This window comes from Bufo bufo, chromosome 7 (genome assembly GCF_905171765.1).
Source record: "Bufo bufo chromosome 7, aBufBuf1.1, whole genome shotgun sequence".
NCBI classification, from domain to species: Eukaryota; Metazoa; Chordata; class Amphibia; order Anura; family Bufonidae; genus Bufo; species Bufo bufo.
The window spans coordinates 100,168,364-100,193,996 of NC_053395.1; the positions used below are offsets into that span (position 1 = coordinate 100,168,364).

The 25,633-nt window shown below is 42.3% G+C and overlaps 1 protein-coding gene across 2 annotated transcripts in view; it reads left to right on the plus strand.

Annotated features, from left to right (window-relative positions):
- The window catches only part of SF3B1 (splicing factor 3b subunit 1), a 203,636-nt gene that overhangs the window by 68,719 nt on the left and 109,284 nt on the right, over nt 1–25,633 (plus strand). For both annotated transcript variants that reach the window (XM_040441882.1, XM_040441883.1), the window contains exons 6-9: nt 5,084–5,260; nt 5,366–5,603; nt 17,082–17,294; nt 25,351–25,472. In XM_040441882.1, the coding sequence (XP_040297816.1) occupies nt 5,084–5,260; nt 5,366–5,603; nt 17,082–17,294; nt 25,351–25,472 (750 nt within the window). The remainder of the gene's footprint in view (nt 1–5,083; nt 5,261–5,365; nt 5,604–17,081; nt 17,295–25,350; nt 25,473–25,633) is intronic.

A 25,633-nucleotide genomic window follows, 5' to 3' on the forward strand; every position in this document is an offset into this window, starting at 1 on the left:
ATGTCCTCCACTGGATTTGCGCAGGTGGAGAATTATCAACCAAACGGCCCCGGAGGGCGGATTGGAAAACTGTGAGCGATTCTCCACTGTCTGGGATAGGACACGGGCCCAGGGTGGTCCTGCGGTGATGTGGGCTGAGGGGTACAGGACTACCTGTGATGCCCCTGCCAAATGGACAAAAGGCAGGAAGGCGTTAAATTCCTTTTAAAATTAAGGTATTTGGCCTGCAGAGAGAAAACGCTGGATAATCTGGTGCCGGCTGCAAAGAGGTGGCTTACCATGAAGGGTTAACCCAGCTTTGGGGACCGTGGTGGAGCTCAGCAGGCTCCTGGGGAGAGGGACAGCTAGGCGGGAAGAATTCACGCCTGAGGGACGAACCCGCCCCCTCCATATCTGGAATGAAAGTTGCGGCCTTGCAGGCCACAAAGCCGGTACATAAATTTCGGTGCACTGCCAACCGGGAAGTAAACAGAGGGACTTGGATCGGTGCACTGGATGTGCCTGCTTCTGGCCGCGGGTGCCACCCCGTGGGCCGCAAGAAACAGCGCAGGCCAAGTACAGGTAGGCTCTAAGTGAAGCCGGGGCCTAAATTTTCGGCAGCCGGCCGGGGAGCGGAGGGCCCGGAGCGGCGCTCTCTGGCGCCCTGGTTGCATTCCGGCCGCGGGTGCCCACCCCGCGGGCCGGATAAAGTGAAGCCCCCGGAATGATAGGAATGCGCCCTGTCAGATTGCGGTCGCGGGAGCCCACCCCGCAGGCCGGGAAGAATAGGTGCAGGACCTAAGGAGCTAGATACGGGAACCCAGGTCCCCAGACTTGGACAGAGGCCCAAAACGTAACTTAGGGGCTGAGGTAACGTGGGGCCCTCCCCAGGGCGTGGCCCACCCTGAAGAAAATGTCCTCCATTTTAGCACGAGGTGAGGGAGGGGAGGGGAGAACTGAGAATACTTACCCAATCCGGACTACTCACCCCATCTTTATCCTCTTCTCTTCACCCCTTCTCAGAGTACCAGCAGAGTTCACCTCTTCAGCAGCTGGCACCTGAAGTGGCAGGAGACTGGAATGGCGGGGGGTCTCGCCAGATCCAGGTGACCCTTTGGCTGGCGGGAAGCAGGGGAACTGGGCTGCCCTGGTCTACTTTTGCTTCTTGGGGAGGGAGAGCGGTGAGGGAATCAGACACCGGGGTAGACAGAGGGGCAAGCGCCTCCATTTCCCCTACCTAAAAGGGAAAAGATAAAACAAAAAAATAAGAAAGGGAAGCCGTCCTGCAAGAGCAGGGAGTTCTGCCTCCTACGACACTAAACTAAAAACTGATAAATCCTCCCCTGCTGGCTATACCCCCTCCAGCCTGGAGAGAACGTATCACTTTTCAGCCTAGTGTTGCCTCCTAGTGGCAGCAAGCAGCTATACCCACAGTCCTGTGTCCCCCAATGATATGAGCGAGAAAAATTATTTAATATTACACCTCAGGTCAGACCTCAGATCAACCCCCCCCCCACCTTCACCCATCTATCAGCCCCCATATGTCAGCCATCTGTCAACCCATCAGCCCCCAGTGCAAATAAAAAAAAAAAAAACTCAATTACCTCTCCTGCTCCTGGATGCCACCGCTCCTCACCATCACGATCCTCTTCATCCTGGTGTCAGCTGTGTATTGTGGCGCACAGTGTGAGGTCACAGAGCGCCCTTACGCTGTGCACAGCTGAGCCGAGGACCAGGAAGCTGTGAGTACAGAGCCTTCACCGCTTCCCGGTACTAATGAAGCGCTTCCATAATGGAAGCACTTCATTAGTATTCGCCCCATAAGACGCAGGGAAACTTTTCCCCCACTTTGGGCGGTAAAAAGGGTTTCTTATGGGGCAAAAAATACGTTATGTCATTTATCCCGTACTAAACTCATTAATTTTTTTATAAATAAAATTTATACTGTAATAACAAGCTATGGGTCTTTGGAATGCAACGTGTGTGCAGCAGCCCCTGTCCTCCTGTGACAGGAGGCAGCTGCACATTTAGGACACGATATAGAACAGATTGGAGTCTATAAAAAGAAGCAATTTAATGATTGCTTGTTATACTTCCCTAAAGGAACTATAAAGAAATGTGTAACCACTAGGATACCAGAGGCTTTTTTGTTTTGTTTTTTTCTTTCCCATCTTCCTTGAGCTATAATTTTTTATTTTTTTTTTCCATTCACATAGCAGTATGAGGGCTTATTTGTTGCGGGACAAGTTGTACTTTCTAATGCCACCATTTAATATGACATACAATGTAGTGGGAAGCGGGTAAAAAAAATGTTTTATGGATTTTGTTCCCACAGCATTCTGTTTGCGGCAAAACTGACCTGTGCCCTTCATTCTGTGTCAATACGATTACCACTAGAGTTGAGCGAATTACCCGGTATGGAATTTGTTCATGCTCTGTTTACTGGTAAAAGGTGAATTGCGTTATGGATTCCGTTACCACGGACGATAACACATTTCTGTGATTGAATTTCTTTAGAGGACTCCCCTGCATAACGGAAATGGGACAGATCCGTTATGCAGCCCATAGACTTTCATTATGTTGGAATGAATAACGAAATGCCTCTAAAGGCATTCTGTTATGCATTCCGTCATAGAATTGCGTTATGGTCCGTGGTAACGGAATCCATAACTCATTTCACCTTTTGCCATCAAATGAAGTGTGAACGAATTTCATAACCGGTAATTCGCTTATCTCGAATTACAACAATACCACATATGTATAGGTTTTTATGTCTAAATGGTGTAAAAATAAATGAAAACTTTGAGAATTTTTTTTTTTTTAGCACCATATTCTGACCCCCATAACTTTTTGATCGCATTTTATTACATTTTTTTTGGGGTAAAAGAAGCAATGAAAAATGGCAAAATAGCCAATTTTGACCCTTTTTTCTGTTATGCCATTCACCGTATTGGGAAAATATTTTTATACTTTAATAGTACGGGCGTTTTTGGTCTCTGTGATGCCCATGATGTTGTTTTTTTTTTTTTTGTTTTTTTTTTGTATTTATTTTTTATTCTATGCAAAGAGGGGTGATTTAAACTGTTTTTTCATATATGCAGATTTTTCCTTTTTAAGATTTTGAAACTCGTATTTGAGCTTGCAAAATCCTATTTATTTATTTTTTTATTCTGAAGAATCATGGATTTTTTTAAATCCATTTATTGCTCAGAATTGCTAATTTTTATGTTGGCGAGACTCTTCACCGAGACCTTGGGCATTGAATTAAATTATTGGCATCCTCATTGGCAGCAGTGATCTCACTTGATCATGGCATCTAAAGGCTGTTTGAAATAGCTGTTTGATCTGCTATTTCAAACAGCCTTTAGATGGTGCCATTTTTGCCCATCATTTCAGCGAAGGGGTTAAAAACAAAAAAATATATTTAAATATAAAAATATTTATTTCAAGTGATAGTCGTGCCCACCCTAAAAATGGCATCAATGAAAAGTACAGATGGCCCCTCAAAAGTGAGCCCTCCCACAGGGCTGTAAAGCCGAAAAAAGACAGTTATCCTGCAAATTGATCCAGAGGCAAAAAAAAAAACCTTGTGAGGTACAAGCCAATTTTCCAAATTTTTAGGGGTTGGGGAGAGATTCCTTCCTGACTACAACTAGGCAATCAGAAAAACTGAGTCAATGACCTCTCCAGAAATCTAATAACTATAATCTGTAATATTACATCCAGGCCCCTCATGAACTCTTACCATAAAGAATCCTCGTGTACAAATCTTCTTTCCTTTTTAGATGTAATGTATGCCCCCTTGTCACAGTCTTGGTAAATAGATGATGGGAGGGATCTCTGTACTGACCCCTAATATATTTATACCTGGGTATTGGATCTCACCTCAGTCGTCGTGTTTTTTTTTTTTTTTTTAACTGAATAACTCTAATTTTGATTATCTTTCTGGGTATTGTAGTCAACCCATTCCAGTTGCCCTCCTCTGAACTCTCTTCAGTTCTGCTATGTCTGTCTTGTTCACAGGCGCCCAGAACTGTACACAGTACTCCGTGTGGTCTGACTAGTGATTTTGTAAAGTAGCAGGACTATGTTCTCATCACGTGCATCAATGTCCCTTTTGATGCAAGCCATTTGCCTTGGCAGCAGCTGTTTGACACTAGTTTCTATAGTTTAGTTTGGTGTCCACTAAAATTCCTAAGTCCTTTTCCATGTCAGTGTTACCCAGTGTTTGACCATTTAGTATGTAGAAAAACAAACATACATATTTTGTATCGCCGTAATCGTACCGATTACAAATGAAAGTAACTGTAAAGTAACATTTTACTAAACAAGGAATGCCATCAAAACAAAATATAACTGAGGAATTTTTTCACTTTCACCCCATTTAGATTATAATTTATTTTTTTTCAGCTCATATACAATATCAATTGGTATAAGAAAGTGCAACTTGTTCTGCAAAGAACAAGCTCTCATACGGCTATGTGAATGGAACAATAAAAATGTTATAGCCTGAGAAAGGCAGGGAGTGAAAAAATGTAAACGCAAAAATAAAAATCTGTCACTAGATTGTTGCCCTTAGGACTCCATAAAACTGGCTCTGGTTGTGGACTTTCATTAATGTAACCCCAAAAACAGAACAGCAAATGTATAATACACAAGATAACAAATTTTATTTGACTAGTAGTTTAAAATTATATATATATATATAATTTTAAACTACTAGTCTAAAATTTGGGGTGTGTCTTTCACTAATGTGTCAACTGGATCTGTTCAGTTGCATGCTCAATATGCAGCTGAACAGAAGAGTGTTTTTTTATTGTTAACCTAATTTCTGTGCTAGCTATTTAGGTGCATTGGGTTTATGTGGCTTTTGATAACTTATGATGCCATACTACGCGGTAAAAGAAAAAATCAATACCTGTTTCGTCTGGAATAAACCTGTGTGTGTGTTGTTTTTTTATATATATATATATATATATATATATATATATATATATATATATAAATAATTTTTTTTTATTTTTTTTTGCAAATATACCAATAGTCAGTCTAATTACTGTTCCCCAATTGTAATGTATTCCATCTCTCTCATTTTCTCCAATAGCGTGAAATCCATCAACAGCTTGCAGAAAAGGCTAAATCTGGTGATTTAAAAGTGGTCAATGGATCTTCTGCAGCTGCATCTCAACCACCTTCAAAACGCAAGCGACGATGGGATCAGACAGACCAAACCCCAGGGTCAACTCCAAAGAAGATTTCCAGCTGGGACCAAGCCGAGGTCGTTGTACATAATCCAGATGCTCATCTTCTTAAATGTATCTTTGCAAAAATATTTTGACTTTTTTATTTATTTTTTGTTTCCATTATCAATGGTTTCCTCTGTTAGACTCCTGGGCACACTCCGTCACTACGATGGGATGAGACTCCAGGCCGTACTAAAGGAAGTGATACTCCTGGAGCTACACCTGGATCGAAAATTTGGGATCCTACTCCAAGTCATACTCCTGCTGGAGCTGCAACCCCTGGTCGTGGAGATACTCCAGGGCATGCAACACCTGGCCATGGAGGAGCAGCATCCAGTGCACGTAAAAATAGATGGGACGAAACTCCTAAAACAGAACGTGGTAAGCTTAGACTTGATGTATTCTGTCTAAAAGAGTTTTCTCATCATACAACCTGTTTAAGATTGGAATCACATGGTCTGTGACGCTTTACCCCCCCTTCCCCCTGGAAATTTACATTAAAATTGGACAACTGATTCTCAAAAAGTTACTTTTTAGGCTTGAGCGAATTGACCTTTGGATTATGAATCCAAAGTTGATTTGTTCAAATACTTCAATTTCTCGCTCGTATCATTGGGCAACACGGAAGACCATGGGTATAGCTTGCTGACACTAGAAGGTGACTCTAAGATGAAAAGTGTTAACTCCTCTAATCAGCTATACCCCTGAAGACAGTGACCTTATCAGTTTTAGCTTAGTGTCCATAGGAAGCAGCCATTTTTTCTGCACGTCTGCCAAAAATTGTAGTCTCCCTGACTGGAACCTAGTTGCCCTGCCCCTATGTAGGACAGATGTGCAGAAGAGGTTTTGAGGGTCCTTGGCTGATGATCTTTTATGTATTGGACCAGAGCAGGAGGTCCGGCATAACTAGCAGCTCCCTGCCTTTCCTACTTATTTGTAGTGTCAAGTCCTTACCGTGGGAGTGTGCTAACGAGTACGGGTGCCAGCTGTATCGTAACTTCGTTTGCGCAATTGCAGGCTGCTAGGCTGTGGAACGCAGGCCTAGTTCTGGCCTCTGTCTAGTATTGTTAGGGGAGTGGCTTCCTGGGTATTTAAACCAGCTGGGGCATGGAGAGGTGCTCTCATGTTCTGGCTCCAGTGGACTTGTAAATATGGAAGACTCCTTTACTAAGCAGGCCTTGCCATCCTCGGGTACTTCTGAGAAAGAAATGGGTCCAAATGGAAGCGTGCTGTGTCTAAATGAGCTATTTGTGGGAAGAAGCATGATTTGTCCTAGAAAAAGCTGCTTTGTCCTGCTTGTACGCTTAAAGTGGTTCAAGATGAAACTCATATAATGAATGACAACAGCACTCTTGTTAAAGATGAAGTTCACTCAGCTATGTCTGGACTATCTGCATCTTTAGTCCTAAAAGGAACAGAAAGAAACCAACAAATCCATCCAACGGATGGACTACAAGAATTTGTTACCGCAATCAACAAAGACTCGGTTAAAGTGGTGGTTAGTTAGAAAACGTCTACAAAAGGGAGTGGAATGGATTCTGGAACCCTATGGATGGATCCAAAGCTTGGTTCTCTCAAACATAGTTATGGCTAATGAGCAGCACCACTTGTATGCTGTTAGCTACATTAGCACAGTATGTCCTGTCCGTCCTCTCTGTACTTAATGTCTCCTCAAGATCTCTATTCCTACAGAGATTCAGCTGAAAATCTTATCTGCTGTATTCAGGATCATAATGACAAGTAGGAGAGGAGACTGAGTGATTAGGACTGGTTTTGTGTGTACTAATAGGATGACGGCCATTTAATTTCTCCTAATGATTGCTCCCTAGACAAAACAAGCCATTCTAACTAATGGTATTTGGGAATATATTTATAATAACGTAATAAAGTATTTTCATAATTCCTGGATAACCCCTTAACTTAAGGACCAGCATCATACACGTCAGCAGTACGGACCCGGCAGTTACTGACAGCCGGGCCCCTGCTGCATACGCTGGCATCAGTGAAAATACTGATGCCAGCGTATTAACCCCTTGTATGCTGACCGTGGCATGCGGAGGGTACGGGTGCCCTCCGCATCTCCATTGGCACAGAAGGCAAGCCCGATGCCTTCCATAGGCATCGGGGCTTGCCTTCTACGGAAGCCTCTGAGATCCAGCCCTTAGACTGGGTGTCACAGGCAGGCTGTCTGCATGCAAGCTGACATGCGATGTATTACAATACAGGATGTATTGTAATACATTGCAGAGGGGATCAGACCCCTGAAGTCCCATAGTGGGATAAAAAGTGAAAATCAGTTTTACATAATAAAAGAAAAATGGTTTTGAGTAAAAAAAATTATTACATTTCCCCAAATAACACACAATTGTAAGAATAAAAAAAAAACAACCATACATATTGGGTATTGCCACGTCCGTAACGACTGGCTCTATAAAAATATCACATGATTGACCCCCTCTCCTGAACGTCAGGAAAAAATAAAATAAAAACTGTGCTAAAACTTACATCACAAAGTGCAACACCAAGCGATCAAAAAGGTGTAGGCCCCCCCCAAAATTGTACCAATCAAACCAACACCTCATCCCGCAGAAAATGAGCCACTACATAAAACAATCACCCAAAAAGTAAAAAAACTAAACGATGGCTCTCATAATATGAAGACACTAAAACATGAGTTTTTTTTTTTTTTTTTTGTTTCAAAAATGCTTATATTGTGTAAAACTTATGGTGGCCAACCCTTTTAAAGAGGACCTTTCACTGATTATGACAATGTGAACTAGGTATACAGACATGGAGACCGGCGCCCGGGGATCTCACTGCACTTACTATTATCCCTGGGCGCCGCTCCGTTCTCCCGCTATGCCCTCCGGTATCTTCGTTCACTAAGTTATGGTAGGCGGAGTCTGCCCATGTTATGCTGTAGCGCTGGCCAATCGCAGCGCAGAGCACACAGCCTGGGAGGTTATTTTCTCCCAGGCTGTGAGCTCTGCGCTGCGATTGGCCAGCGCTACAGCAGAACAAGGGCAGACTCCGCCTACCATAACTTAGTGACTGAAATCTCCGCCTACTATAACTTAGTGAACGAAGATACCGGAGGGCATAGCAGGAGAACGGAGCGGCGCCCAGGGATAATAGTAAGTGCAGTGAGATCCCCGGGCGCCGCTCTCCATGTCTGTATGCTTAGTTCACATTGTCATAATCGGTGAAAGGTCCTCTTTAAGTGTAAAAAACAATTAAGTGCCCCAGACAATAACTAATGCCAAGAGGTATTTGTATCATGACAGATATACTGTGTATATATAATTTTTCTACTGCATTCAGCATAGCATGCTCCCATTGATGAGAGGCTGTGTGGGGGGAGCAGCTGCAAAGTGAAAGTAAAAATCCCAGCATGCATCACAGCAAGCATCTTCAGGGGAGCAGTCACATGACATCTCTACCTACTTGTGATGCCATAGTGACAACAGCACCTTAGGTGTCATCTCATCAGTCCTTCAGTCAAATAACTACATAGAGAAATCAACATAATGATAGCAGAGATATCTATCATTTACTGTATCTATTTACATCTCTATATCTACTGTGGTAATGTGTACAGTAGAAGTGCTGAGAGGCGTGTATATCTGAGGTAGCTGGGTGAGAACTGAAATCCAGAAAGCTGCAGTGGTTTCAGCAAAGTGTAGTTTGCTGAGACAGGTTTGTTTAGATTCTGTTCTGGGTTTCTGCTGTTTTAAAGAGACGCAGGGCTAATGTCTGTGATTGACCATAATTCTGATCGCAGACAGATGCCATGGTCTTTTGTAACCACCGCATCTGAGGTGGCTTTCCCCAAGAGTGCTGCACCACATATAGTGGTCTGCAATGCACAGGTACCAGCTGAGTGCAGGCAGTTTGCAGATAGGGACCCATTCACTTCAATGGGTCTGCGATCCGCAAGATATGTTCCGCACCACAAAAAGATAGAACACGTTCTATTTTTTTTTTGCGTTGCAGAAGCACTGAGAGAAATCCTTTTGGCTGCACTTTGTAGTGCTTCTGATCTGTGCCTCCGCGCCATACCACCCTGTATCTTGCAGATTGCAGAACCATTCAAGTCAGTGGGATGTTTGCTGTCCGCAATACAGGAACGGGGCACACACACTTGTGTGCATGAGCCCTTAGACTGCAAATGCAAATTCACAGCAGTCTATAGGAGAAGCAATCTAAGGATTACATGTTCAAATCCTCTAGGAGGGCTTTTAAATAGGGAGGACTTTTTTTAAAATATTAAAATCATCCCTCTTTCTCCAAAATAAATATAAAGTAACAATATAAATTCTTTGTCACCGCCACTTTATAAAAAAAAAAAAGCGATCACTATTAAAACATGTATCCCATAGGGTGGACGGTATAACTGGAAAAAAAAAATCTAAATGGCCAATTAGACTTTTTTTCTTTGATTCACTAAAAAAAAAACCTCGACCAACACTCTCTAAAGTGGTATAAATAATAAAACTACAGATCACAACGCAAAAAATGAGCCCTCAGTCATCAATGTAGACATAATTCTAAAACAAACTTTTTTAAATTATCTTTTTCAGTATTAAAAGAAAAACATTGCAAATGTAGTATCATTGTAATTACACTGGCAGATTTATTTAATTGTTAGCTTTACACCATATCAAATTCAAAAGTACATGGTGCCAATAGAAAATACTATTTGTCCCGCAAAAAAAAAAAAGCCCTCATACAGCAATTTGAATGGAAAATTATAAAAGTTATGTCTCCGGGAAGGCCAAAAGTAAAAATTGGAAAATAGCCTGGTCCTGAAGGAGTTAAAGGGGTTGTCCTTCCATATATATATTCATGACCTATCATCAAGATAGGTCATCAATATCTGATCAGCAGTGGTCTGACACGTGGCACCCCAGCTGATCAGCTTTTCGAGGAGGAGGAGGCACCGCTCCCTGGTCATTACACTGCGTCGTCTCCTCTGGAGCATAGACTTAGTATAATTACTTTTATTACACTGCACTTGCGAGATGACAAGCAGTGTAATGAAGAGGAAGGAGCGCTCGCATGGAGCACTGCCTCCTCTTCATCCAGCTGATTGGTGGAGATGCCGGTTGTCAGGCCTCCACCGATCAGATACTGACAACCTATCCTGAGAATGTCATCAATAGATCTGGACGGTCCCTTTTGTCCTTTTGAACAGCTCACTCTAAGACAGCAGCACTGTATTGTCTGAGTGTGAGCTACAGGGAGAAGGTCACCCTCCCTCCCACCCCTGCAGCTGACAGAAGTTGATTTTTACCTTAATTTTTTCTTCAATCCCCTTTGGCTTGGGAGTGGGAGGGGTGTGTGGCCTAACCAGATCAGGGGCATGGCTTAACGGGACCTGGTGGCGGGGTTTTAAGTCTTTTGAGGGTGGACACATTGTGGCAGGGGGCGTGCCTGGGCTCCTTCCTGCAAGAGTGATTCCCCTCTGGTCACCTTACTGGCATATTTGCATACCAAATAAACTGGATTTTCAAAGGATAAAAACATCTATTACTAGAACAAAGGCACATCTTGAAATAAGGTACTAAGTGCTATTAGGCCATGGCTTTACTGCAATAGCGATTATCCTGGTGACAGATTTCCTTAACCCCATAAGGGACACAGCCTTATTTCACCTTAAAGAAGACCTTTCACCAGAATAAAGTATCTAAACTGACTATATAGACGTGTAGAGCGTCGCCCAGGGATCCCCCTGCACTTACGGTTATCCCCGGGCGCCGCTCCGTTCTCCGGTTATAGCCTCCGGTATCTTCATAGTTAGGCTCCACCCAGGGGAACCTGCCGGCGTCTCCTTCTCCTATGCTGTAGCGCTGGCCAATCGCAGCGCTCAGCTCATAGCCAGGCTATGAGCTGAGCACTGCGATTGGCCAGCGCTACAGCATAGGAGAAGGAGACCGCGGCAGGTTCCCCTGGGTGGACCCTAACTATGAACATACCAGAGGCTATAACCGGAGAACGGAGCGGCGCCCGGGGATAACAGTAAGTTCAGGGGGATCCCTGGGCGACGCTCTACACGTCTATATAGTCAGTTTAGATACTTTATTCTGGTGAAAGGTCCTCTTTAAGGACCAGGCCATTTTTTGCACATCTGACCAGTGTCACTTTAAGTGGTGATAACGCTTTGACTTATCCAGGCCGTTCTGAGATTGTTTTTTCATCACATATTGTACTTCATGACACTTGAAAAATGAAGTCAAAAATTATTTTTTTGCATAAAAAAAAAAACCAAATTTACCAAAAATTTGGAAAAATTAGCAAATTTAAAAGCTTCAGTTTCTCTACTTCTGTAATACATAGTAATACCCCCAAAAATTGTGATGACTTTACATTCCCCATATGTCTACTTTGTTTGAATTATTTTGGGAATGATATTTTATTTTTTGGGGATGTTACAAGGCTTAGAAGTTTAGAAGCAAATCTTGAAATTTTTCAGAAATCTAATTTTTAGGGACCACTACAGGTCTGAAGTCACTTTGCAAGGCTTACATAATAGAAACCACCCAAAAATGACCCCATTCTATAAACTACACCCCTCAAGGTATTCAAAACTTATTTTACTAACTTCGTTAACCCTTTAGGTGTTGCACAAGAGTTATTGGCAAATGGGGCTGAAATTTGCGAATTTCATTTTTTTGCCTAATTTTCCATTTTAACCCATTTTTTCCACTAACAAAGCAAGGGTTAACAGCCAAACAAGACCATCTTTATTGCCCTGACTCTGCCGTTTACAGAAACACCCCATATGTGGCCGTAAACTACTGTACGGCCACACAGCGGGGCGTAGAGTGAAAGGTGCGCCGTTTGGTTTTTGAAAGACAGATTTTGCTGGACTGGTTTATTTACACCATGTCCCATTTGAAGCCCCCCTGATTCACCCCTAGAGTAGAAACTCCATAAAAGTGACCCCATCTAAGAAACTACACCCCTCAAGGTATTCAAAACTGATTTTACAAACTTTGTTAACCCTTTAGGTGTTGCACAAGATTTAATGGAAAATAGAGATACAATTTCAAAATTTAACTTTTTTGGCAGATTTTCCATTTTAATTTTTTTTTCCAGTTACAAAGCAAGAGTTAACAGCCAAACAAAACTCATTGTTTATGGCCCTGATTCTGTAGTTTACAGAAACACCCCATATGTGGTCGTAAACTGCTGTACGGGCACACGGCAGAGCGCAGAAGGAAAGGAATGCCATACGGTTTTTGGAAGGCAGATTTTGCTGGACTAGTTTTTTTGACACCATGTCCCATTTGAAGCCCCCCCTGATGCACCCCTAGAGTAGGAACTCCAAAAAGTGACCCCATTTTAGAAACTACGGGATGGGGTGGCAGTTTTGTTGGTACTAGTTTAGGGTACATATTATTTTTGGTTGCTCTATATTACACTTTTTGTGAGGCAAGGTAACAAAAAATAGCTTTTTTGGCACAGTTTTTTTTTTTTTTTTTTTTTGGTTATTTACAACATTCATCTGACACATATATATTTTGGGCATTATAAAGTTTCTGATCAGAAACTGCAAAAAGCGCATCAAACCGCAGGTCTGAATTGACCTGTGGTTTGTTGCGATCGCCGACATGGGGGGGTCACGGGACCCCCCCGCGCATTTAGCTTAGTGCCTGCTCAATGATTTGAGCAGGCACCTTGTTCCGATCACTGCTGGCCGGGCGGCAGTGATCGGAGCAACACATGACGTACCGGTACGTCATGTGTCCTTAAGAGGTTAAAGCTCTCCTACAGCAGTGAAGATAAATGGCTGGGTTGTTATGGAAACCTGGAGTAAAACTGTGTATGTGGAGACTGGAGGACCTGCAAGCTTCTATTGGCTGATAAGGGTCATGTGACCAAGCTTCTATTGGCTAATGCATTTTTCGGGAATATCTCAGGAACGGTACGTCCTAGAGAGCTGAGACCTGGTCTAAACCCTTTCCGGACACCTGATATACAGTGCTGCCCATAATTATTCATAATTTTTTGACGGGAAATGACATGGGTGTCTCCCAAAAAATAATACGACTATGTACAAGAGGCATTATTGTGGAAAAATCAGCAATCAAACGCTTCCTATAATTGCAGACCAGCTTTTTGCATGTCTCCACAGGTATTTTTGCCCATTCATCTTTAGCAGTGAGCTCCAAATCTTTCAGGTTAGAGGGTCTTCCTGCCATCACCCTGATCTTTAGATCCCTCCTCAGATTCTCAATTGGAATCAAGTCTGGACTCTGGCTGGGCCATTCCAAAACGTTAATTTTGTTGTCTGCTATCCATTTCTTCACCACTTTTGCTGTGTGTTTTGGGTCATTGTTATGCTGACATGTCCACTGGTGCCCAAGGTCAAGTTTCTCTGCAGACTGCCTGATGTTGTAGTTGAGAATCCTCATGTATTGCTCTTTTTTCATGGTGCCGTTATTTAGGTTCCCTGGTCCATTGGCTGAAAAACACCCCCAAAGCATTAGCAGGGCTCCAGATGGCGACCAAAATGATCGCCATTTGCACCTAGACCCTACGCTGCTCTGCCGCTTTCACAAACTGACATGGCACGCTGATACACCCTCTGGCTGCACTGTGCAGCATGCGGTCGGCGGTGTATCAGTGTAAACTGCAGCATTCGCCCCATAGACACACTGCCATTTCCCCATGCGGTATATGTGTGTGTGTGTGTGTGTATATACATCACATCTAGGCTCCGTCCACTTTTAGTTAGCCCCACCCATTTTCGGGTTGGGACAGCAAACCTGAAAAAAATCTATCAAATGCCTACTGTATGCAGGGCAGTGCTTGTCCTCCTCTGCTAGCTGTCTACTTCAGTGTCTATAAGAGATGCAATCACTGACAGGAGCAGACTGTGCATGCTCTACTCTTACAGGTGAGGGAGAAGAGCGCAGGCGCAGATAGACTTCACAGATCTGGCATGGACGAGCTTGTTGTGAAGCTCCTCCATATCGCATGCAGCCATGGACGGATTCAGCTGCAGGGCAGAGAGGGCTTGCACAACTGTCTGAAGGTCATTGCTGATTAGTAAAAACTAGTTGATGGACTCCCTTTATTATTTTCATGATTCTGATTAAGGGTCCATTTACACATCCACACTTTGGGTCCGGATCTGTTCCGCAATTATGCGGAACGGGTGCAGACCCATTCATTTTCAATGGGGACGGAAAAGATGCGGACAGCACACAGTGTGCTGTTCGCATACGCATTTCCGGTCCGCGGCTCCGCAAAGAAATAGAACATGTCCTATTCTTACGGACAAGAATTGCCATTTCTGTTGGGGCGCCGGCCCTGTGTTTTGCGGATCCTCAAAACACTGCGGACATGTGAATTTACCCTAAATTTAGCCCTACGGTAACCTTGAGAGGACCTTCACCATACATGTACTGCGCTGGGATCCGTGACTTGGACCAGCACTGTACAGCTACGGCTCACTGATCGGGCGGGTGCAGGAACTGCGCTCAACCGTTCAGCGGCATGGACCCAGTAGTCACCGAAAGCTGGGCCCCTGCTGCATATGCTGGCATCGATGAAAACACAGATGCCAGCGTATTGGGACGTTGGAAGGTGTCCCAAAAAAATTTAAATGCCATTTACAAAATAATCCAAACCTAAAGTAGACATATGTAAAGTAATTATTTTATAAAGTATTGCTATCAGTTTTAAAAGCAAAGAAATTGAAATTTGGAAAGTTGTGTGAATTCAATTTTTTTTGTAAATTTGGGATTTTTTAAATTAAAAAAAATGAAATATATTGACTCAAATTTCAGAATGGCTTGGATAGTAAGTAAAAGCGTTCCAAAGATATTACCACATAAAGGGACACATCAAATTTCCCCAAAAAATGGCCTGGTCCTTAAAGGGGTTATCCCATGAATAATATAAAAGATGAAAATCAGACATCATATAGTCCATGACAATACCTTTCTAACAAAGCTATAACCAGGCTTGTACCTCACATGGATCCAGAGATCTCCACATTCATTGCTCTGCTAGATTTGTATCAAGCTGACAGCTCAAGGGGAGTGTCTTTTCTGCTGCAGCTCAGGGGGTGTGTCCATTCCCCTGCAGCTCTCTCCCCATCACAGCTCAGGAGGCAGTTGAAAGAGGAAACTGAGCATGTGCAGCCTTCTTAGTGATCCACTCAAAGAAATAAGAAATTAAGTGGCACTATACAGATATGTTTTATTGAATAGTTCAGTGGGTATATGCTATTTTTAATTAGATGCAATTACAGAAGTATTCAGATTTAGGTGCTGGTTTGAAAGCTGTACAATATTTTTCGTGGGACATCCCCTTTAAGGTGAAATATGGCAGGGTCCTGAAAGGGTTAAAGAGGACCTATCACAAAAAAATGCAATCTGACAGCACTGAGCAGAAGTCGAGCAGATTGATACATAGTTCTGTAGGAAAAAGATTCCGTAAAACCTGCAATTTATATCTTTGCTTTTTCCACTTCCTGTTAAAACTCCTCCTGTACCGATAGGTAATCAGTGATTCATAAGGCCCCTTTCACACGGGCAAGTATTCCGCGCGGATGCGATGCATGAGTTGAACGCATTGCACCTGCACTGAATACCGACCCATTCATTTCTATGGGGCTGTTCACATGAGCGGTGATTTTCACGCATTACTTATGCGTTGCGTGAAAATCGCAGCATGCTCTATTTTGTGCGTTTTTCACGTAACGCAGGCCCCATAGAAATGAATGGGGTTGCGTGAAAATCGCAAGCAAGTACAGATGCTGTGCGACTTTCACGCACGGTTGCTAGGAGACGATCGGAATGGAGACCCGATCATTATTATTTTCCCTTATAACATGGTTATAAGGGAAAATAGCATTCTCAATACAGAATGCATAGTACAATAGCGCTGGAGGGGTTAAAAAATAATAATAATTTAACACTCCTTAATCCACTTGATCGCGCCGCCCGGCATCTCTTCTGTCTCTTATGTGCTGTGTGGAGGAACAGGACCTGTGGTGACGTCACTCCGGTCCTGTTCCTCCACACAGCTAAGATGAAGACGGAAGGAGATGCCGGCTTCGCGATCAAGTGGACTAAGGTGAGTTAAATAATTTTATTTATTTTTTTAACCCCTCCAGCGCTATTTTACTATGCATTCTGTATTCAGAATGCTATTATTTTCCCTTATAACCATGTTATAAGGGAAATAATACAATCTACAGAACAATGATCCCAAGCCCGAACTTCTGTGAAGAAGTTCGGGTTTGGGTACCAAACATGCGTGATTTTTCTCACACGAGTGCAAAACGCATTACAATGTTTTGAACTTGCGTGGAAAAATCGTGCGTGTTCCCGCAACGCCCATGTGAAAGGCCTAACACTGTGTGTACATACATAGCTGTCACTGCCTGGTAACACCTTTTTCTCCTGTACCAACAGGTATTTACAGGAAGTGGAAAAAGCAAATATAAATGTATAAATTAACATTTTTACTGAATATTTTCCCACAGAACTATATCACTCTGCTCAGCTTCTCCTGCTCTATAACATGGTGCTGTCAGATTGCATTGCGTCTTTTAGTGACTGGTCCTCTTTAATTGAAATTTAGTTAATTCTATTTCTGTATCTGAACTGTCATCCACTTTATAGCTTGTGTAAAAGATGTGGATTTCCCACATACAGTTCCAATGAATATTCTCCACTCTATGCCACTTTTGGTTGTACCTTTTTAGAGGGTTAAATATATTTTGAATGGTCAATTGTGGTTTGGTTTATACTCTCTTCCTGTTTACCTGAAAGTATGCTTGGTGCTAGTTCTTCCACTTCCCTTCTTTCTCTATTTTAATATATTTTTTATTTACTTAAGATACCCCTGGACATGGCAGTGGTTGGGCTGAGACTCCGCGTACAGATCGTGGTGGTGAATCTGTTGGTGAAACCCCTACACCTGGAGCAAGTAAAAGAAAGTCTCGTTGGGATGAAACACCAGCTAGTCAGATGGGAGGTAGCACTCCTGTCTTGACTCCAGGGAAAACACCAATTGGCACACCTGCAATGAATATGGCAACTCCAACTCCAGGTATGTTATCTCTTTTATATAACAATAATGCTCCCATGCCACTCACTTGCTGTTTTACATTTGAATGTCTCTTAAAAACGAAAATAAACAAACCAAAACTTTCATATAAATATATAAAATAGTTAACAGTTTTGCTACCACCGAGTGCAGCGGGCACCATGGCCAGTGGTGTCAAACAGCGGAGACCCACGGCTAATGACCACGACCGAATGACTATCACGGTCATTAAGTCCTTTAGATGCTGTCATCAAAAACCCAGGAGCATACTTTTCTGGGCTTCTTAATTGAATTCAATACGATGGGTCTCACACACTCCAAAATGGTATAGATAAAAACTACAGATCGTCCCTCAAAAAATGAGCCCCCACAGCTCAGTAGATAAAACTATAAAAAAGTTTTGGGTCAGGATATGGTGATATAAAAAAATAATTTTCAAAATTTGTATTTTTTACACTATTTAGACTTAAACCTATACATATGTGGTATTGTTGTAATCGTACTGACCCAGAGAATGAATGACGCAGGTCAGTTTTGCCGCAAAGGGAACATTGTAAGAACAAAACCCTTAAGACTGTGGCGAAACTGCGTTTTTTTTTTTTTCAATTCTACCCCATTTGGAATTTCTTTCCCGCCTCCTACTACATTGTATGCTATATTAAATGGTGGCATTAGAAACTACAACTTGTCCCGCAAAAAAATAAGCCCTCATATGGATATGTGAACGGAAAAATAAGTTATGGGTCAAGGAAGATGGGGATGAAACCATGGTTTATTATAAATGTTTGTTAATAAACTTATATAATTACAAGTGACAACTAGTGTTGAGGTCGAATAGCGAATTTTATTTTCGCGAATATCGCTACTTCAAGAATTCGCTAATATTTTGAATATAGTGCTATATATTCGTTATAGCGAATATTCATCATTTTTTTTTCACTTCTGAACACATGATTCCTCCCTGCTTCTTGCTTGTGGGCCAATGAGTCATTGGCCCACCAGCAACTTAAGCAGGGAGGAATCATGACTTTAGATGGAAAAAAAATATAGCACTATATTGAATATATTTTGTTTTTTAAAATATTTTTGTCTTTTTTTTTTAAAATCTGTACAGTTGTTCCACTTCGGCATACTCCTCCCCGACAAGCGTCCCCGTCACCTTGGGAACACCTGGGGGTTAGAATATACCATCGGATTTGAGTTATAGTGAAAACTCAGATCCGATGGTATATTCTAACCCCCAAACATTCCCATGGTGACAGGGACGCTTGTCGGGGAGGAGTATGCCGAAGTGGAACTACTGTACAGATTGAAGAAAAAAGACTAATATTCTAAAAAACAAATATATTCGCTATAGTGCTATATATTAGTTTTTTTTGAATATTCATAATATTCTAAAACAAGAATATATAGCAAATATTCGAAAAAATAATGTAGAGCAATTTAGCTAATGTAGTGCTATAATCTTCTTTGTCTAATAGTTGTAATTTTTTTCTCATCTGAAGCTTAGATTTGAAAAAAAAGTACGACTATTAAAAAAAAAAAAAATCTGTGCAGCTGAAGGGGTTAAGAATCCTAGGAGAGGGCAGACAGCGGGCAGTGAAACGGGGCGTGGCCAACACCGTAACGTCTCGTTTCCAGGCTTGTAAACAAACTTTATCAGAGCAGGGAGAGAAGCTACCATCACAGGTCATGTCACCCTCAGTCAAATCTGATAAACCAGGCACTGCAGATAAAGTGAGTTGATTTTAAAGTTGTTATATTTGCCTATAAAAAATAACTCTGACAACCCCTTTTAAGTGTTCATGCTGCAATTCTTATTTTGGCCACCAGATAGCCGGCAAGGATAAGAAATTAGCGATTTTCTAGTGTAAATCTCATTAAAAAAATCCCTGATGGAACAAAATTAAGAAACATTATTTATAGGCTCATATATGAGCTTCAAAAAATGTTAAATATATAAAATATAAGTTTAAATCACCCCCCCATTCCATATAATTAGAAAATAAATACCTAAAATAACAATATAAACATCATGGGTATCATCGCGACCAAAAACGCCCATGCTGTTAAAATATAAAAAATAAAATCTAATACGGCAAATGGCGTAACGGGAAAAAAGTAAAAAAAATGTGGTCAAAAAGTCACGCACACTCCAAAATGGTATCAATAAAAACTACAGATTGTCCTGCAAAAAACGAGCCGCTAAACAGCTCAGTAGACAGGAGTATAAAAAAAGTTATGGGGGTCAGAATATGGTGATGTAAATTTTTTTTTTATCATGTTTACATTTATTTTTACACTATTTAGACACAAAAAACCTATACATATAGAGTATCGTTGTAATCGTACTGACCCAGAGACTGAAGGGCATGGGTCAGTTTTCCCGCGTGGGAGCAAAACATGTAAAACGGTGGAGAAATTGCATTTTATTTTCCAATTCCACCCCATTTGGTATTTCTTTACCGCTTCCCACAAAATTTTATGCAATAATTAATGGTGGCATTAGAAAGTACAACTTGTCCTGCTAAAAATAAGCCCTCATACAGCTATGTGACCAGAAATATAAACAAGTTTATGGCTCAAGAAAAATAGGGAAGAAAAAATATATATAACAATATAAAAATGTCAATCTAAAAAATAATTTTATAATCATAAGCCTATAAAGCAGTCATTCATATATATTATGCCCCACTAGTTCAGTGGTTCCAAACATAATGGAGCAGGATGACAGTTAATTCTGTTTCCAGATAGTAAAGGAGCAAGACGGTGGCTGATTCTGTTTCCAAACTTCAATCCACACACACTATAAAAAGGAATCAATAGTGCAAAGTTGTATGCAATAGGACTTAAAATATGCAGGTATAATACAATATATGTGTGTGTATGAGAGCTGCGCTTGGCATCTGACCACCTCCTGGTATGTACTTAGCTAGTTGTGAAGCAGCGACTTGCTGGGCAGTGACCACTAATCTGTCGTACGAACTTTGGCTTGTCAGGCGCACCTGTCTGTGGCGTTCCGGCATGCCTTCCCTCTGGTTGCCAATGTGCATACACAATTACTTTGAGAATAAGTGTGTGCTGCCAGCAGTGAAATACTCTATTTGCGCTCACCTGTTATGTCTGCCTCTTTGACCAATCAGCCTCCATTAATTGCATTTAACATTCAGTAGGGTATATTGAATAGTCTAGTATAATAAATAAAAAATGCACTTTACGATTTGTTTGTTTTGCCAGACACACATTTTGGAGTATGTTACTCCTTCCTCAAAAGCCACTGAGGAAGGATATCTGTAAAGAATAAATCAAGGCAACTGGACTTGCTGTAGATTTCTTGAAAACGTTTCACTCGTTCTTCCAACAAGCTTTCTCAATTCTGAGTGACTGTACAAGGATTCTCTGGGAATAAATATGTAACTGAATCAACATTTGGTAATTATACCCAGCATGGGGTCAGAGGTGTTGATTCCATAATCCTAATTGGAGTCAGTAGGTGATAATGACCTCCCAGAAAAAGGTGTCAAGACAGCATTGAGGAAGGAGTAAAATATACTCCGAAGTGCATCTGCTGCCAAAGACTGGAGCAGCATAGTGCATTATCTTATTATACTGAACTTTTCAGTATACTCTCCTGAATATTACATGCAATGAGTGGAGGCTGATCAGCCATAGAGCTGTGCTTGAATAGACGTGCTCACCTACATCGGGTCACAGCACAGCATGGGCCGGAAAAAGACCAAACTGTCCCATCAGAGGCTGGTATCGGAGGGGGCTGGTCCCATCAGAGGCTGGTATCGCAGGTGCGTTTTGTAGACCAAAAAATATGGTATATTTTTATGTGGAGTTTGTATCATATTATTTATTATTAAATTGCCATTCATTTCATGGCGCTGTGCATATGGAAATGGGTATACATAATACAAAATGATTGCAATAAGCATGAACAAGATGACTTACAAACTGGTACAGAAGGAGAGAGGACCCTGCCCGCAATCTACAAGGGATGGGAGGAGGACACGGTAGGTCAGGGTAAAGTTGGTCATGACTGTATATTGACAGCAGAGTCACTATACGTTGTAGGCTTGTCCGAAGGGGTGGATTTTCAGGTTTCTCCTTAAGGTTTCCACTGTAGGTGAGAGTCTGATATGTTGGGGTAGAGGGTTCCAGAGTGTAGGGAATGCATAGGAGAAATCTTGGAGGTGACTGTGGGAAGAGGTAAGAGGAGAATAGAGAAGGAGGTTTTGTGAGGATCAGAGATTACGTGTGGGGATGCATCGGGAAAGTAGCTCAGAGATCTATGGAGGGGACAGGTTGTGGACAGCTTTATATGTATTTGTTAGTATTTTAAACTGAATTTGCTGAGCAATGGAAAGCCAGTGAACGGATTGGCAGAGTAACAGGGGAGAGGTGATTAGTTGGGCAGTAGAGTTGAGGATAGATTGGACGAGTGTGAGGGTGTTAGATGAGAGTGCACAGAGCAGAATGTTACAGTAGTCTAGGCAGGTGATGATGAGGACATGTAAAAGCATTTTTGTAGCCTACTGGTTGAGGAATGCTCAGATTCAAAAGACATTTTTGAGTTTGAGGCGGCAGGTGGTGGAAAGGGCTTGGATGTGTGGGTTGAAGAACAGGGCAGAATCCAAGGTTACTCCAAGGCAGCGGACTTGGTTGCCTGGGAAGAGTGTGCAGCCATTGAGTGTGGTAGATAAGTGTGTTGGGGGGTGGGGGGGGGGGGAGGGTTCAGTGAGATGGGGGAAGATGATAAATTCTGTTTTATCCATGTTAAGTTTTGGAAAGCCAGATGAGAGGATATGGATTAGACATTGTGTGAATCTGGATAGTATGTTGATGATATCTGGACCAGAGAAGTAAGTTTGCGTGTCATCAGCATAAAAGTGATACTGAAATCTATTGGTCTGTATGAGCTGTCCCAGTCCGAAGGTGTAGATTGAAAAGAGCAGGGTCCTAGGACAGAGCATTGAGGGACACCAGCAGAGAGAGGATGAGCCGAGGAGGTGGTGTGTGAGTGGGAGACACTAAATGTCCTGTCTGTCAGTTATGATGGGATCCAGGAGAGGGCCAAGAGAGAAGTTTGTAACAGAAGGGAGTGGTAGACAGTGTCAAAGGCAGAGGACAGGCTTTGGCAGTTAACAGGGGACAGGCTTTGGCAGTTAACAGGGGACAGGCTTTGGCAGTTAACAGGGGACAGGCTTTGGCAGTTAACAGGGGACAGGCTTTGGCAGTTAACAGGGGACAGGCTTTGGCAGTTAACAGGGGACAGGCTTTGGCAGTTAACAGGGGACAGGCTTTGGCAGTTAACAGGGGACAGGCTTTGGCAGTTAACAGGGGACAGGCTTTGGCAGTTAACAGGGGACCCGCTGAAGAGACCAGTGGGCCCAATTTGAGAAGGCTGTGGTCAAATAAGGGGAGAGGTGAGTTAGAAAGGTTAGATTCAGTGCGTGACCATAATCATATAAGTAGTCTATGTTCATGTATTTAGTGCTGGTTTGTGAGTGCCAACTGTGTACTATACCAAATATTTCATTTTCTACCTGACATTGGCATTGGACAAGTCAGTCAGTTTGAGCACCCCCTTTTCTCCATACAGTGTCTTGCAAAGGTATTCACACACACAAACCCCTTGACTTTTTTAATGTTTTGGTGCCTTACAACCTGGAATTAACATGGATTGTTTGAGGATTTGCCCACAACTTTGAAGATTTTTTTTTTTTTTTTTTTTTTTTTTGACTCAAACAACAAATAGGACAAAATAACAGTCAATGTGCATAGTTATATCCACCCCCACTAAAGTCAATACTTTGTAGAGCCACCTTTTGCGGCAACCACAGCTCCAAGTTGCTTTGGATAAGTCTCTGAGCTTGACACATCTTACCACTGGGATTTTTGCCCATTCCTTGCAAAACTTCTCCAGCTCCTTCAAGTTGGATGGTTTGCACTTGTGAACAGCAATCTTTAAGTCTGACCACAGATTTTCTATTGGATTGAGATCTGGACTGTGACTAGGCCATTCCAACACATGTCTCCCCTTAAACCACTTAAGTGTTGCTTTTAGCAGTTTGTTTGGGGTCATTGTCCTGCTGGAAGGGGAACCTCCGTCCTAGCCTCAAATCACGCACAGAGTGGTACAGGTTTTGCTCAAGAATATACCTGTATTTAGCACCATCCATCTTTCCCTCTACTCTGACCAGTTTCCCAGTCCTGGCTGCTGAAAAACATCCCCACAGCATGATGCTGCCACCACCATGTTTCACTGTGAGGATGGTGTTCTTTGAATGATTTGTTGGGTTTGCGCCAGACATAGCGTTTTCTTTGGCCGAAAGATTTTGGTCTTATCAGACCAGAGCACCTTCCTCCATACATTTTGGGAGTCTCACATATGCCTTTTTCGTAAACTCACAATGTACCTTTTTTGTTTTTTGCTGAAAGTAATGGCTTTCTTCTGGCCACTCTGCCATAAAGCCTAACTCTATGGAGCATACGGCTTATTCCAGTCTCTGCTGTGGAACTTTGCAGCTCATCCAGGGTTATCTTGTCTCTGTGCTGCCTCTCTGATTAATGCCCTACTTGCCTGGTTCGCGAGTTTTGTTGGGCGGCGTCTTTTGGCAGGTTTAGTGTTGTGCCATGTTCTTTTCATTTGGTTATGATATATTTGATGATGCTCTTGGGGATCATCATTTATAGCCTAAGGCTACTTTCACACTGCCGTTCAGAGCGGGTCCGTCTGATGTCTGCTCAGACGGATCCGCTCCTATAATGCAGACATTTGGATCCGTTCAGAACGGATCCGTCTGCATTATAGTTTAAAAAAAATTCTAAGTGTGAAAGTAGCCTGGACGGATCCGTCCAGACTTTACATTGAAAGTCAATGGGGGACGGATCCGTTTGAAGATTGAGCCATATGGTGTCATCTTAAAGCGGATCCGTCCCCATTGACTTCCATTGTAAGTCTGGACGGATCCGCTTGCCTCCGCACGGCCAGGCGGACACCCGAACGCTGCAAGCAGCGTTCAGGTGTCCGCTAGCGGAGCGGAGGCTGAACGCTGGCAGACTGCATTCTGAGCGGATCCGCGTCCACTCAGAATGCATTAGGGCTGGACGGATGCGTTCAGGGCCGCTTGTGAGGCCCTTCAAATGGAGCTCACGAGCGGACACCCGAACGCAGGTGTGAAAGTAGCCTAACCCTGACTTGTACTTCTTAACAACATTGTCCCTTGTTTGGAGAGTTCCTTGGTCTTCATGGCAGTGTTTGGTTAGTGATGCCTCTTGCTTAGGTGTTGCAGCCTCTGGGGCCTTTTTAAAAATATAATAACAGATCATTTGACACTTAGATTGGACACAGGTTGACATCATTTCACTAATTATGTGACTTCTGACGATAATTGGTTGCACCAGAGCTTTTTATGGGCTTGCTAACAAAGGGGGTGAATACATACGCACATGACAATTTTCTGTGTTCTATTTCTAAACAATAGTTTGATTTTATATATTTTTCTCATTTCATTTCTCCACCTTTAGGGTACTTTCACACTAGCGTTTTTGTTTTCCGGTATGGAGTTCCGTCCTAGGGGCTCAATATTGGGAAAAAACTGATCAGTTTTATCCTAATGCATTCTGAATGAAAAGCATTCCGTTCAGGATGCATCAGTTCAGTCCCCCCAGTTTTTCCAGATGACAACCGGAAAGACTGATCCGGTATTGCAATGTGTCTCACAAATACGACCGGATTGCCAGATCCAGCAGGCAGTTCTGGACGGAATCCTCTGCCGCAAGTTTGAAAGTACCCTTAGACTATTGTGTTCTGATCCATCACATAAAATTCAGAATAACAAAACATTGAACTTAAGGCTGTATTGTAACAAAACATGAAAAAAGTCAAGGGGGTGAATACTTTTGCAAGGCACTGTATATCAGATGAGTGAGCCACTGAGTCTTGTCTATTTTACAATTGATTGATTTTAGGAATCAAATGAACACTATATAGCCATTGACAAATTGGTTGCAGCTTAAATGATTTCTTTAAAACTGTTTGTTTTCTTAGGACATATCATGAGCATGACTCCTGAACAACTTCAGGCATGGAGATGGGAACGTGAAATTGATGAAAGAAACCGACCACTCTCCGATGAAGAGCTGGATGCTATGTTTCCAGAGGGTTATAAGGTATAGCCTGAATGATTTTTGGTTCGCTCTAACTCACGTGATAAGTGTTTTAGGCAATGTTTGATTAGTGATTTTTATTTTTATTTTTTATTTTCCCTATTAGTGATTGTGAGCCAAAACCAGGCGTGAGTCAAGAGCACAGAACAGGTGCAAATATTTCC